Raw genomic sequence first — 15406 nt, 5'->3', positions numbered from 1 at the left:
CTATTTCTTAAGTTATTTTTAAGCATTTGATATTGCCTATAGGGCGCAAAATTCCTGGGACCTTGGCTGGCAAGTGAGCTGCGTCACATACGCCTAAAATAACATTGAGGGACTGTGGTTGGGTTTGGGACCAGTTCTGTGGGAGTTGGGTAGAAAGCCATGCAGCGGGTGTGGTATGAAAAGCTGTGGGAGTGGGATAAATAAATCAGTCCCGCGCAGACCTCTATTGCAAAGCTCTTAGAGACTTACCCAATTAGACTCACCTTTGAAATTGCTGCTAAAGGTGTTTCCAACATTATGGACTCAGGGAGCTGAATACTTATGCAACGACAATGTAGGCCGTCATTGTAAATACGAATTTGTTCTTAACTGACTTGCCTAGTTAAATAAATGTAAACTACAAATTAAATTCAAAAACTATATTTTATTTATCACATTTTTATGAATCTTTTTTTATTACATTTTTCTCCCACTTTGACAGAGTATTATGTGTTGATTGTTGACAAAAAAATAACAAATCATTTTTAATCCTGGTTTGTAAACCAATAAAATGTAAAGAAATCCAAGGGGTCTGAAAACTTTTGCAAGGCATTTTATCAGCGTCAAACCGTGTTAGGACGTGGCCAGCAACCCCGTTTAGATCCAGGCAATCTCAGAACAGTTTCACTGCACTGGTGCAGCTGGTAAAACACACACAGAGGAGATTGCCCACCATCGCAGGTGCAGGATTCAGAAGCACTTGGAATGGGTGTGATTGAATCATCCGCCGAGATGCACTCACTGAAAGATGATTCTATGGAGGTGGGCTTCTTTCTCGTCCACATCACATCCATTCTGTACATTCCGTACCAACATGGCACTAACAAGACTGCATCTACATTGTTTTCATGACATTTCAACTACATTTTGTCAATAATTTCAGTCAGTCATAGTGCATTACCAACAAGTTGTATGTTGAAATGACATCAGAGTCCCGTATACCCCAATACTTTTGCATTGTAAATGACCAGGTAGAATTTAACAACCCGTTAGTAGTACTTGTTACCTACCCAGACAGGTGGGGGTTAAAGTTTAAAGGACAAAGCCAATACCTTAAGGTCTCTATATTTCTACCATTAACTAGTTTTTCTACCATTTTAAGCCAATGAATGGACAGAAAAATTGTGTTGTATATCTCTCATGGGACTAACGTCACTGGAGCTACACTTGCAACTGGTGCATCAGGCCAACACATTTATCACCTGACCCGGAGCAGCACTGCCAGAGACCCTGACCCTTAACCTGCGCTAATTGGAGACCTGGGTTCAAATAGTGTTTATTTTTCTTCAAATATTTTTTATGTATGATTGGGCCTTGCCTAAAGTGCCAGATGGACCGGGGTTTGTAATTTTGGGACTACTCCATTGGTTTCATTGCGCCAGTCAAGCTCAATCAAGCACAGCTCAAAAGAAAACAAATACTATTTGAACCCAGGTGTGGTTCATAGACACGTGACTCAATGAGGAATCTGAAATACTCTGGTAGTCAGAGGGTGATGGCTAGAAGGGATATAGCTTTTGTCAAACTGAAGTCAAAAGTTAAATATGTTTGCATTTTAGCTAACCCTAACACTTTTCCTAACTGTAAACGGATTCTCCTAACCTGCTACGTTCATTTCCCTAACCTGCTGTGTAAGTTCTAACCACTATAAGTAAAATCTGACAAAAGCTGTATACCATCTAGCCAAAACTCAGTCAGAGCCCTGGCACCACAGCCAACCGATGATGTCAGGTTGACGCATGTGGCTGCCTGGCTGTCAAATACAAACTGAGCTATGTTTCTCTGCATGTCTCATGCAAGTTATCTAGTGGCTTTTTTCCCATTAAATTATACAGCAGGTTAGTGGCTAATATGCTACACTGAACAAAAATATAAACGCAACATGTAAAGTGTTGGTCCCATGTTTCATGAGTTGAAATAAAAGATCCCAGAAATGTTCCATATGCACAAAAATATAATTTCTCTCAGATTTTGCACACAAATTTGTTTACATCCCTATTAGTGAGCCTTTCTCCTTTGCCAAAGAGAATCCATCCACCTGACAGGTGTGGCATATCAAGAATCTGATTAAACAGCATGGCCATTACACAGGTGCACCTTGTGCTGGGGACAATAAAAAGGCACTCTAAAATGTGCAATTTTGTCACACAACACAATGCCACTAATGTCTCAAGTTTTGAGGGAGCGTGCAATTGGCATGCCGACTGCAGGAATGTCCACCAGAGCTGTTGCCAGAGAATTTAATGTTTATTTCTCTACCATTGTTTTAGAGAATTTGGCAGTGTGTCCAACCGGTCTCACAGCGGTTAGCTGATGTCAATGTTGTGAACAGAGTGCCCCATGGTGGCGGTGGGGTTATGGTAAGAGCAGGCATAAGCTATGGACAACGAAAACAATTGCATTTCATCGATGGCAATTTGAATGCACATAGATATCGTGATGAGATCTGGAGGCCCATTGTCGTGCCATTCATCCGCCGCCATCACCTCATGTTTCAGCATGATAATGCACAGCCCCATGTCGCAAGGATCTGTACACAATTCCTGGAAGCTGAACATGTCCCTGTTCTTCCATGGCCTGCATACTCACCCAGCACGTCAACCATTGCGCATGTTTGGGATGCTCTGGATCGGCAAGTACGACAGCGCGTTCCAAGTCCCGCCAATATCCAGCAACTTTGCACCACCATTGAAGAGGAGTGGGACAACATTCCACAGGTCACAGTCAACAGCCTGATCAACTCTATACGAAGGAGATATGTCGTGCTGCATGAAGCAAATGGTGGTCACACCAGATACTGACTGGTTTTCCTCATAGAAAAGCGATAATATTCCGACCGGGAATCTCCTTTTCGGCAAACAGAGGGAAAAAAAAATCACAAAGACGGGGGCGGTCAGGTCACGCGCCTAAGCCCACAGTCCCTTGATCGGCCACTTGAGAAAGGCGATAATGTGTTTCAGCCTGGGGCTGGGATGACGACATTCAGGTTTTTCCCGGGCTCTGAGCGCCTATGGACGACGTAGGAAGTGTCACGTTAGAGCAGAGATCCTTAGTAAAAGATAGAGATGGCGAAGAAGTTCCAGAAATGGTCAGACAGGCCACTTCCTGTAAAGGAATCTCTCAGGTTTTGACCTGCCATTTGAGTTCTGTTATACTCACAGACACCATTCAAACAGTTTTAGAAACTTTAGGGTGTTTTCTATCCATATATAATAAGTATATGCATATTCTAGTTACTGGGTAGGATTAGTAACCAGATTAAATCGGGTACGTTTTTTATCCAGCCGTGAAAATACTGCCCCCTAGCCATAAGAGGTTAACCGACTTGCCAGGTTAAATAAAGGTAAAAAAAAAAATTCAAGTCAAAATGAGTGGAAACAGATATAGGAACTTGCCTACCGTGATTGTTGCCAGCTCTGCTCCACTGATCTGGACTCTTTGGTTTGACTACAAATCGTGGTGAACCCTGCTCGCAGCGCCATCTGATATTTTTCAGAGTAAATAACTAAGAACCTAACAGGCACTAGAGAAGCTTAACCAAGTTTAATTCTTCCCAAAGGGTCGACACAGCTGTATTCAGACAAAAAACATGGCTTCCCCCTTGGTGGTATTCATACCCCACTTTGGGTGGAGTCTCCTCATCTCTAAACATTGCATCCTTCTTGCTAAGCAGGGAACTAAGTGATATGAGCCTTCAACGGTTTCTCCCCTTATCAGTACTGTCACATGCAATTGTTTTCCCTGCACTCACCCAAAGAGTCCATTCCCCAGGTGCTCTCATTTGTTGACTTCTGTAACCGTAAAAGCATTGGTTTCATGCATGTTAACATTAGAAGCCTCCTCCTTAAGTTTGTTTTATTCACTGCTTTAGCACACTCCGCCAACCCGGGTGTCCTAGCCATGTCTGAATCCTGGCTTAGGTTAGTGTTTATTGGCTTATTTCACTGTAGATCCTCTAGCCCTGCTCATTATACCTTATCAAACCTCTCAGTTCCACCACCCACACATGCGATGACATCACCTGGTTTCAATTATGTTTCTAGAGACAATATCTCTCTCATCATCACTCAATGCCTAGGTTTACCTCCACTGTATTCACATCCTACCATACCTGTGTCTGTACATTATACCTTGAAGCTATTTTATCGCCCCCAGAAACCTGCTCCTTTTACTCTCTGTTCCGGACGTCCTAGATGACCAATTCTCATAGATTTGAGCTGTACCCTTATCCCATCTGGCGATGTAGAGGTGAATCCAGGCCCTGCCGTGCCTAGCTCCACTCCTATTCCCCAGGCACTCTCTTTTGATTACTTCTGTAACCGTAAAAGCATTGGTTTCATGCATGTTAACATTAGAAGCCTCCTCCCTAAGTTTGTTTTATTCACTGCTTTAGCACACTCTGCCAACCCGGATGTCCTAGCTGTGTCTGAATCCTGGCTTAGGAAGACCACCAAAAACTCTGAAATCTCCATCCCTAACTACAAAATTTTCAGACAAGATAGAACGGCCAAAGGGGGCGGTGTTGCAATCTATTGCAGAGATAGCCTGCAGAGTTCTGTCCTACTATCCAGGTCTCTACCCAAACAATTTGAACTTCTACTTTTAAAAATCTACCTCTCTAAAAACAAGTCTCTCACCATTGCCGCCTGCTATAGACCACCCTCTGCCCCCAGCTGTGCTCTGGACACCATATGTGAACTGATTGCCCCCCCCATCTATTTTCAGAGCTCGTGCTGCTAGGTGACCTAAACTGGGACATGCTTAACACCCCAGCCATCCTACAATCTAAGCTTGATGCCCTCAATCTCACACAAATGATCAATGAACCTACCAGGTACCACCCCAAAGCCGTAAACATGGGCACCCTCATAGATATCATCCTAACCAACTTGCCCTCTAAATACACCTCTGCTGTTTTCAACCAAGATCTCAGCGATCACTGCCTCATTGCCTGCATCCGTAATGAGTCAGCGGTCAAACGACCTCCACTCATCACTGTCAAACGCTCCCTGAAACACTTCAGCGAGCAGGCCTTTCCAATCGACCTGGCCCGGGTATCCTGGAAGGATTTTGACCACATCCCTTCAGTAGAGGATGTCTGGTTATTTTTTTTAAATGCCTTCCTCACCATCTTAAATAACCATGCCCCATTCAAGAAATTTGAATGGAACAGATATAGATAGCCCTTGGTTCTTTCCAGACCTGACTGCCCTTAACCAACGCAAAAATATCCTGTGGCGTTCTGCATTACCATCGAACAGCCCCCGTGATATGCAACTTTTCAGGGAAGTTAGAAACCAATATACACAGGCAGTTAGAAAAGCCAAGGCTAGCTTTTTCAAGCAGAAATTTACTTCCTGCAACACAAATTCAAAAAAGTTCTGGGACACTGTAAAGTCCTTGGAGAATAAGAGCACCTCCTCCCAGTTGCCCACTGCACTGAGGATAGGAAACTCTGTCACCACCAATAAATCCACTATAATTGAGAATTTCAATAAGCATTTTTCTACGGCTGGCCATGCTTTCCACCTGGCTACCCCTACCCTGGCCAACATCTCAGCACCCCCTGCAGCAACTTGCAGCAACTTGCCGCCCCCAAATCCCCCCCCCCCCCCCCCCCTCCTCTTTCACCCAAATCCAGACAGCTGATGTTCTGAATAGAACTGCAAAATCTGGATCCCTACAAATCAGCTGGGCTAGACAATCTGGACCCTTTCTTTCTACAATTATCAGCCAAAATTGTTGCAACCCTTATTACTAGCCTATTCAACCTCTCTTTCGCATCAGCTGAGATCCACAAAGATTGGAAAGCTGCCGCGGTCATCCCCCTCTTCAAAGGGGGAGACACTCTAGACCCAAACTGTTATAGACCTATATCCATCCTGCACGGCCCTTCTAAAATCTTCAAAAGCCAAGTTAATAAACAGATCACTGACCATTTCGAATCCCACCGTAACTTCTCCACTATGCAATCTGGTTTCCGAGCTGGTCATGGGTGCACCTCAGCCACGCTCAAGGTCCTAAACAATATCATAACCTCAATCGATAAAAGAAAGTACTGGCCAGCCATCTTCCTCGACCTGGCCAAGGCTTTCGATTCTGTCAATCACAGCATTCTTATCGGCAGACTCAATAGCCATGGCTTCTCAAATGACTGCCTCGCCTGGTTCACCAACTACTTCTCAGATAGAGTTCAGTTTGTCAAATCGGAGGGCCTGTTGTCCGGACATCTGGCAGTCTCTATGGGGGTGCCATAGGGTTCAATTCTCAGGCAGACTCTTTTCTCTGAATACATCAATGATGTCACTATTGCTGCTGGTGATTCCCTGATCCACCTCTACGCAGAAGACATCATTCTGTATACATCTGGCCCGTCTTTGGACACTATGCTTACAAACCTCCAAACGAGCTTCAACGCCATACAAACACTCCTTCCGTGGCCTCCAACTGCTTTTAAATGCTAGTAAAACTAAGTGCATGGGTCCCGCCCGACTAGCATCACTACTCTGGACAGTTCTGACCTAGAATATGTGGACAACTACAAATTCCTAGGTGTCTGGTTAGACTGTAAACTCTCCTTCCAGACTCACATTAAGCATCTCCCATCCAAAATTAAACCTAGAATCGGCTTCCTACTTCGCAACAAAGCATCCTTCACTCATGCCGCCAAACTTGCCCTCGTAAAATGACTATCCTACCGATCCTTGACTTCGGCAATGTCATTTACAAAATAGCCCCCAACACTCTACTCAGCAAACTAGATATAGTCTATCACAGTGCCATCCGTTTTATCACCGAAGCCCCATATACTACCCACCACTGCGACCTGTATGCTTTCATTGGCTGGCCCTCACTACATATCCATCGCCAAACCCACTGGCTCGAGGTCATCTATATGTCTTTGCTAGGTAAAGCCCCACCTTATCTTAGCTCATTGGTCACCATAGCAACACCCGTAGCACGCGCTCCAGCAGGTATATCGCACTGGTCATCCCCAAAACCAACACTTCCTTTGGCCGCCTTTCCTTCCAGTTCTCTGCTGCCAATGACTGGAATGAATTGCAAAACTCTCTGAAGCTTGAGTCTTACATCTCCCTCTCTAACTTTAACCTTTTCACACATACCAACACACGGGTGTGATCATTCTACAGTGGTCCCTGTAGTGTATAATCAAACCGGTGTTATTAGAACGCTTATTCTAGAACGGCCAGTTTCGAATGACGCAACAATCACCATTTGAGCTGGCCACACTTTTTTCAGAAACATTTTGCACAAACACAGTGCTTACAAAGTTATGTCCAGAATGTGAGCAGTTTATTTTTTGATGCAATTTTCAGACATTCACAAAAGTATCTATAGCAATCAGCCAAACCGGAAAAATGTAAGCAACATTTGTCCTAGCGCTAACTGAGGAAAGATTGACGTAACACAAGCGGTCATATTTGTATAACTCTTGCTGACAAACTACAACATGAATTAGCTAATAGAAATTACGATTTATAATTAATCACATCATGGGTGAACTCACCATTGATCGAAATAATTGAGTAAAACACTCTAGAAATCAAAACTAATCCGATGATGGGTAGTTTCTGCTCGCTGCCATGCTTTTCCCCCCCTCACATAAACCAAAGATAAGAGGCGACAAGATGAGTTCGGTCTGTTTATAGTATGCATGTTCAAGGGGGGGGGGGGGGGGGGGGGGGGGTCATCCACCACCGTTCACATCCCACAATTCATTTAGGGAAGTACTCAAAAAAGGAGTGAACCCTTACTCACCTCATTTTGTTATAACATCTTTGGTACAACAGACGATTAACTGTACAATGCATTCCGGGTTTCACGTAAAGTCGGAAGTTTACATACACTTAGATTGGAGTCATTAAAACTAGTTTTTCAACCACTCCACAAATTTCTTGACAACAAACTATAGTTTTGGCAAGTCGGTTAGGACATCTACTTTGTGCATGACACAAGTAATTTTTCCAACAATTGTTTAGACAGATTATTGCAATTAAATTCACTGTATGACAATTCCAGTGGTCAGAAGTTTACATACACTAAGTTGACTGTGCCTTTAAACAGCTTGTAAAATTCCAGAAAATGATGCCATGGCTTTAGAAGCTTCTGATAGGCTAATTGACATAATTTGAGTCAATTGGAGGTGTACCTGTGGCTGTATTTCAAGGCCTACCTTCAAACTCGGTGCCTCTTCGCTCGACATCATGGGAAAATCAAAAAAAATCAGCCAAGACCTCAGAAAAAAGGTACGTTCATCTGTACAATAGTACGCAAGTATAAACACCATGGGACCACGCAGCCGTCATACCGCTCAGGAAGGAGACGAGTTCTGTCTCCTAGAGATGAACGTACTTTTGTGCGAAAAGTGCAAATCAATCACAGAACAACAGCAAAGCCCTTGTGAAGATGCTGGAGGAAACAGGTACAAAAGTATCCATATCCTCAGTAAAACGAGTCCTATATCGACATAACCTAAAAGGCCGCTCAGCAAGGAAGAAGCCACTGCTCCAAAACCGCCATAAAAAAGCCAGACTACGGTTTGCAACTGCACATGGGGACAAAGATCATACTTTTTGGAGAAATGTCCTCTGATCTGATAAAACAAAAATAGAACTGTTTGGCCATAAAGACCATTGTTTTGTTTGGAAGAAAAAGGGGGAGGCTTGCAAGCCAAAGAACACCATCACAACCATGAAGCACAGGGGTGGCAGCATCATGTTGTGGGGGTGCTTTGCTGCAGGAGGGACAGGTGCACTTCACAAATTAGATGGCATCATGAGGTTGGAAAATGATGTGGATATATTGAAGCAACATCTCAAGATATCAGTCAGGAAGTTAAAGCTTGGTCGCAAATGGGTCTTCCAAATGGACAATGACCCCAAGCATTAATATTTTTGTTCAGTGTAATTTAGTGTACAGATGTACGAAAAGGAAACCTGTTTCTTGCTGACACAGATAAACATATCCATGCAGTAACCAGCTAAATGCCCTCCTGTTGTGTATCAAGGCTATTTGCCAAGACACGAAGGCAGCTCCAACTTCATTAAGTTTCACTTCATTTGCCAGAGGACTTATTGGAATGTTCCCCTTTTTAATGGTCTCATCTTTTAGCAACTAAAATGGATGAATGAGTAAGAGACTTGTTAGCTAGTGGTTTACAGGTTGGTCTGTCAGAGCCTGGGGTGTGTGTGTCATCTCACTGAATGACTGGATCATAATAAGAGTGAAGTGAACAAACTTTTACTACTAAGTCATTTGGCAAACTACTGATGGCAAACTTTTAAAAAAACTTCACAGAGATGCTATTTCTAGGTCCCAAGAAACAAAGAGATCTGCTGTTTGAGCTGACAATTCATCTCGATGGTTGCACAGTCTTCTAAAATAAAACTGAAGGACATCGGTGTTACTCTGGACCCTGATCTCTCTTTTGACGAACATAAAATATATTAAAGAGCAGCTTTTTTCCATCTTTGTAACATTGCACAAATCTGAAACGTTGTCTAACAATTGTGCTGTTTTCGTCCCTCTCTCAAATACTCTCAACCCCTCTCAACCTCTCAACCTCTCAACCTCTGAATGCTCGGCTATGAAAAGCGAACTGACATTTACTCATGAGGTGCTGACCTGTTGCACCCTCTACAACCACTGTGATTATTATTTGACCCTGCTGGTCATCTATGAACGTTTGAACAATCTAGCCTTAATGGCCATGTACTCTTATAATCTCCACCCAGCACAGCCAGAAGAGGACTGGCTCCTCTCTAGGTTTCTTCCTAGGTTCCTGCCTTTCTAGGGAGTTGTTCCTAGCCACCGTGCTTCTACATCTGCATTGCTTGCTGTTTGAGGTTTTAGGTTAGGTTTCTGTATAAGCACTTTGTGACATCTGCTGATGTGAAAAGGGCTTTATAAATACATTTGATTGATTGATAAAGTGGCATAGGAAAAACTGTTTGGTGTAAGAAGACTGCATAACTTGTTGTTACGTCATGGGATTGATAAATAATGAGATTACGTGCTGCATAAAATGACTGCTAGCTTTGTTTGAAATTTTGGCTCATTTTCAACGGAAAACAGTATTGGCAAATGCACCTCATTACCTTTAATACTGACCCAGGTCTGGTGGGGTGAGAGTGAGTCAGGGAATAAAAAGTTAGCTGAAGTTAAGTTGTGTCTGGGTACGGATTTCCTACCTGAGAGGTGTGAGAGGGGCAGGATGGTCACCAGACTCCAGTGAGCTGGACACTGCAGAAGACAGGGGTGGTTAGGTCCATTTTACACTAGTAAACCTCTCGGTAACACTTAACATTAGTAAAGTGTTGTAATAACTAAATTGTTACACTGTACTTACACTGTTCTAAGGGTTGGATAAGGTTAGTACTACGGTTAATGCTCAGTGTACAGTGTAACAATTAGCAATTACAATAATTAGCAAACAGCAATAATTACAATGCAAGCCTAATAAGGGCACTGGATAAACCTCAATAGTTTTAACACATTTAAAATAACCAAATGCGCGGGACAGTGTAGCCGATATTAACATTTTTTTGTTGGTCAGCAAGAGCATGGAGAGACACACAAGTTTGACAAAATCACCTTATATATGTTCAGTTTAATACGGCTATTTATTGACGTTTGTAGCTCTTGGTCAGAAGCATGCTTTTAACGGTCCTCTTCAAGTTTAGCTGGAATTTAGACCGAAAGGATTTTACAAATGTGATTGTATCGCATCGCCTATAGCTGCACAGAATATCAGATCTAAACAATTGGAGAAGTGCTTAACATCACCAGTACCACATCATCTGATTCAGAAATAATCACATATTAATAATACATACGAAATGTAGGCTTGTCTTCGGCTCTCTGGAAAGTTTTACTGGAAGGCAGAATCCATGCTGCGCAGTGAAGGTAACTCATGGACTATGTGACAGACTATTTATTGTTGAAGTCTGTCCTCTGTGGTTTTGTTAAATCGGTTTGTACAGCTCGCAACTCCCACTTGTCAGCTCCCAATGAAATTATTAAGAGGGTTTCGCCGAATAGACAAAACGCGCATGCGCAGCAGCAGCTCAGATGATTGGCATGAATAGTCTAAGCAACACCATAGGCTACACATATCACACTTAGGCTATATTATGTAAAATGCTATCGTTGCAAAATGACACATTTAATTGCCTACTATTCATTCCAGACATTTTACTGTACAACATTGTCCGTGATAAAACAAGTCTCAGTAATCCCATACCTAGGGCAACAGCATGTGTATACTGGAACATTGGTAAGATTGTGGTAGGTAACCCACCTGTCTAAACTTGGATAACACGGTGTGATCTCAATTGAAATTATTTTTGAATTATTTAAACACTTTCTGATGATGCACTCTGGTGGCGGTGTATATAGCCTACACATGGGACTCGTTAGGAATATTTTAGTTGGTTAGCATATGTTCAAAGCTCACTGCCGCCTTCTCCACCTCTGTATCATAGGCAATACGCTACCCTTATCCTGTATATCCTTATTCACTTTCAAGCATTTCTAATGAAAATACAACAGACATAGGCAATGCAAATGAAAACAAGAAACGTGCATAAATAGAAACCTTTTCGTGCGTGCAGCAGATCAGAACAGGCGGTGAAATGGCTTACATTTCAATAATATAAAAATCAATGAAGCCAGCAGGCTTAGCTTGAGTGAGTTCGAGACACTTGCACTGTCTTAATTTTTTTTTAACCTGTAGCCTAGTTTTCCACCTGTTTTCAGTTACTTTTCCGGCAACATGTTCGGCTATAGCCTAACACATTCGTCTCTTGGTAGCCTATAACCACGAATGCCCTTGGTAGCCTATAACCACGAACTGTAGCCAGCATGCACATCGTGTATACGCTAATGTATGCTGATGTGCGCTTAACCTATGTGCTTCCCATATAGGCCGACTACAGACATGCAATGTATGCAGTAGCAGCTGACATGTTTGCAAAGGGCGTCTACATAGCCTCCAGCTAGCTGGATCATTCCTATATTGCGGTGCCTTTATTGTTCCCAGGAAATCACTCATTTAGTGTAAAATGTGGATTCCAAAAGGCTTTACATATAAATGCAGGTGTCCTTCACCTTAAAGACACAAAAATATGGATATTGAAAAGGAACTTAATGCATTTTGGATGTAGCCGTGTGTTATTCATCAACTTCCACTAGAAATATAAGTAATACTATAAAATAATAACATCTTTTAAAAATATTTCTTCATTATTTTGTAGTCCTAGTTAAATTCTCTCTCATCAATAACGTTTTTTCATGATTATTGTATTTAATTTAAGATTTTCTGTGTCCCTGATATCACTTTGACCCAACTATTGCTACTCACCCCCGGTATGGGTTGATTCATTCATTTCGCTGATTCATGGGGCGGAAGGTAGTGGTTAGAGCGTTGGACTAGTAACCGAAAGTTTGCTAGATCGAATCCCCGAGCTGACAAGGTAAAAATCTGTCGTTCTGCCCCGGGAACAAGGCAGTTAACCCACTGTTCCTAGGCCGTCATGTCATTGTAAATAAAACATTCCAGTCATCTCTTCAACAGGTTTATCATAGGATATGTGTTTTCAAATTGCCAGGGTGTATTACGAACAACAATGCCATAAATGAGCCGACTGTGTAGGCTCGTATGGTTCTGCCTATTATGAATGGAAGAAAAGCGCGCCGTTGTAGGGAGCCTTGCGTTAATGTAGAGTTTACGGTCCAAACACTTAAAATACACACCTTATTCACTCAGCCCTCAAATTAAGTAGACACTTCTGATGACGTCTGACGAGTACACACTTGCAGGGCAAGGAAGGAATGATTTTTTTCAATGGACCACCCTTGTCTGGAAATTCGTCACTCGTTCATCCCGCGATGATTGTGGCTGCTTTATATGCGCTACAGTCAATTATGAGTGCATTATATTAAATATATAATTATTAGTGTACGCATTGATAGCTAGCAAATTAATTAGCTAACTAACGTTAGCCTGCCTAGCTGTAACTTCTGAAGTAAAATGTTTTCGTAATACAATTTCCAAAAGATTATCAAACAAAAACATATTTACATTTTATGTATTAGCAAAATGTCTAACTTATTTGCATTCGTTTTTACTTACACTTGTATGTTGACTTCTCCTTTGATGTTGTTTTTAAGTTTTCTCTGACTTTTCTTAGCGGATGTACAATCGTCGCGAATTGAATTATGGGGAGTTTCAGGCCTCGGAGTGAACATAATTGTACACTCGCAAAGCCGCCTAAAAACGAGGGCTGAGGGGCTTACCTTGCAAACTTACCTTGTTTGACTAATCATTTGGCCACCCACCAAGATGGCGAAGGAGATTCATAAGGGCATAAGACCCTTGGACGAGGGTGTGTCTTTGTTTGGACTGTACATTAGGTCTACAATTATACAGTGCATTATTAAAATCATGGGTAAATGAGCTTATTGAAGTTTATGGATTATGTGATAGAATTCTGAAATGTACAAAGTATTGAGATGTTTTCATGATTGAAAATTGTTTCCTATAGTAATGATAAACATTTGTTGGGACTTGAAGTTTCATCAACCAACAAACAAACCAACGCAAACCAATTGTGGCGGTTAACGGTTTTGCTTAGAGGGAGTAGACAGCTATGACCAGAAGTTACTTTTCGTAGTAGGTTAGGAGAACATTTTAGCTAAGCCTAGCCCTTTTCTTAACCTAAGTCTCATAACCTGCCACGTTAATTATACTGACCTGCTGCATAAATTCTCCTAACCTGCTATGAAAAAGTCACTTCCGGTTGTAGCTGTACTCCCTCTAGTCAGAACCACGGTTAACTCGGCCCATTATGTCCTGTGCTTTTGGGAAAAGCACGCACACACACACTTCTCCCAACATCACAACCAACATGTTGATTTGCCTCCCAGAAATATCATTTACATTTTCACCTGTGCCAATTAGGCCTCAACTCTGCCAATACAATGAGCAATGCAATTAACAGAACAGAGATGACAATCAGCCCTGGTTATGGAGCATAGAATGAATGATGAATTCATACATAGCCTGCTGGGGTACAACTTTCACTGGGGACAGGGGGGACATTCTGAAATTGCATTTTTGTCCCCCCCCAGTTTTATCATTGGAATGTGATACAAAACAAGGCCTACGGTGTGCTTTGGGACCATGCAGATGCCTCCGAGCAGTCGGGTAGGCTGTTTAGAGTGTTTATCCGACTGGATAAAAAAAAGATCAAAACAATTATGTCCCCCCCACTTCTAAAACCAAAGTTTCTCCCCTGATAGCCTGTAACTTGTGATACAAGCATTGAGATATGAGGATGCTGCCAGTGTCAAGCACTAATAGGGGCCAGCAGATGAAATGCCTGTTGATTTACAGATAGTAGGCCATGTCATGTCAGTGATTATCATAGAGATCCTATGAAATGACTAATTCCTAATTCAATGGTGATGCTCTCGTTGGTGGAAAGGCTGGGGAGAGTGGTTGGAAAGTCCCCTCTCATTTCCAACGTTTGTCTAAGTAACTGCCTCTTGTCCTCTCTGCCATTCCCTCGCAGACAATGGCTGTCTGCAAATGTAATGCATCCTCCTTCCTCAAAGGAGAGCATTGGAGGAGTGGATCCAAGGTCCCTCCCTCCCTCAGACCACATCCTCCAATGAGCTTTGATAGGAATTGAGGAATCAAGGACAACATTTGCTGAGTCAAGATCACTTTCACAGTCAGAAAGCAAGACAACATCACTCAGATAAAAAAACATGACTTACTTACTTTTTTTTTTACATTAACCTAATACAAACAGTTGTGTAGGAATGAGGTTTGTGCAGTAGGCCTAATACATTATCTCAACGTATTGGCTATATGCCTGGCCTGCCAATATTGATCTTCTCAGACCATATTATATTTCAAAACTCAAGCTTTGATAACTAAATAGATCAGTTGGTGTAGCACTTGCGAGGCACAGCTGAACATAAATTGAAATAATTTGCAAATAATTTGCTTTTTTATTTTACTGGACTGATGGTACCTGCATCTGACAGTCATGGTGCTTTCAAGACAACTGGGAACTCTGGGGGGGGGAATGAAGTCAAATCATGACGTCAGTGATCTTCAAGTCGGAAACATGAACTCACTTATAAAACAGCAGCTCTTTGCTGTATTATTTGACAGTCTCTCTGTGGTCATGGTTTTAAAAGTTATTCAATCTTAAGCAGGCTAGTATCAAACTTTGCTGTGGCCGGCGTCGTGGAAGCTCTGTAGGGACGGTGATTTGAGCTATCCAATTGCCAGCACAGTAGGCGCACTGGATTTAGCCACAGGTCTCCGGGTCTT

At 42.3% G+C, this 15406-nt stretch overlaps 1 protein-coding gene across 5 annotated transcripts in view; it reads right to left on the bottom strand.

The window, feature by feature from the left end:
* Positions 1-12947, bottom strand: part of slc16a13 (solute carrier family 16 member 13) — a 49926-nt gene extending 36979 nt beyond the window's left edge. Inside the window, exons 1-2 of one of the 5 annotated variants that reach the window (XM_082965154.1) lie at positions 12814-12947; positions 10251-10302 (exon numbers count right to left, since the gene is read on the bottom strand). Coding sequence is in view for 1 of the 5 variants with exons in the window: in XM_014155918.3 (XP_014011393.3) it covers positions 10251-10302; positions 12422-12442 (73 nt within the window). In the remaining 4 variants the exon portion in view is untranslated. Of the gene's footprint in view, positions 1-10250; positions 10303-10895; positions 11082-12421; positions 12692-12813 lie in introns of those variants that run through there. The other 4 variants (XM_045701389.2, XM_014155918.3, XM_082965153.1 and 1 more) reach the window with 4 other exon arrangements.
* Between the last annotated feature and the right edge of the window lie 2459 nt (positions 12948-15406).

This window comes from Salmo salar, chromosome 18 (genome assembly GCF_965601325.2).
Source record: "Salmo salar chromosome 18, fSalSal1, whole genome shotgun sequence".
Classification (NCBI taxonomy): Eukaryota; Metazoa; Chordata; class Actinopteri; order Salmoniformes; family Salmonidae; genus Salmo; species Salmo salar.
The sequence above is the reverse complement of the archived record's forward strand: the minus strand, read 5'-3'. Positions and strand labels throughout refer to the sequence as shown.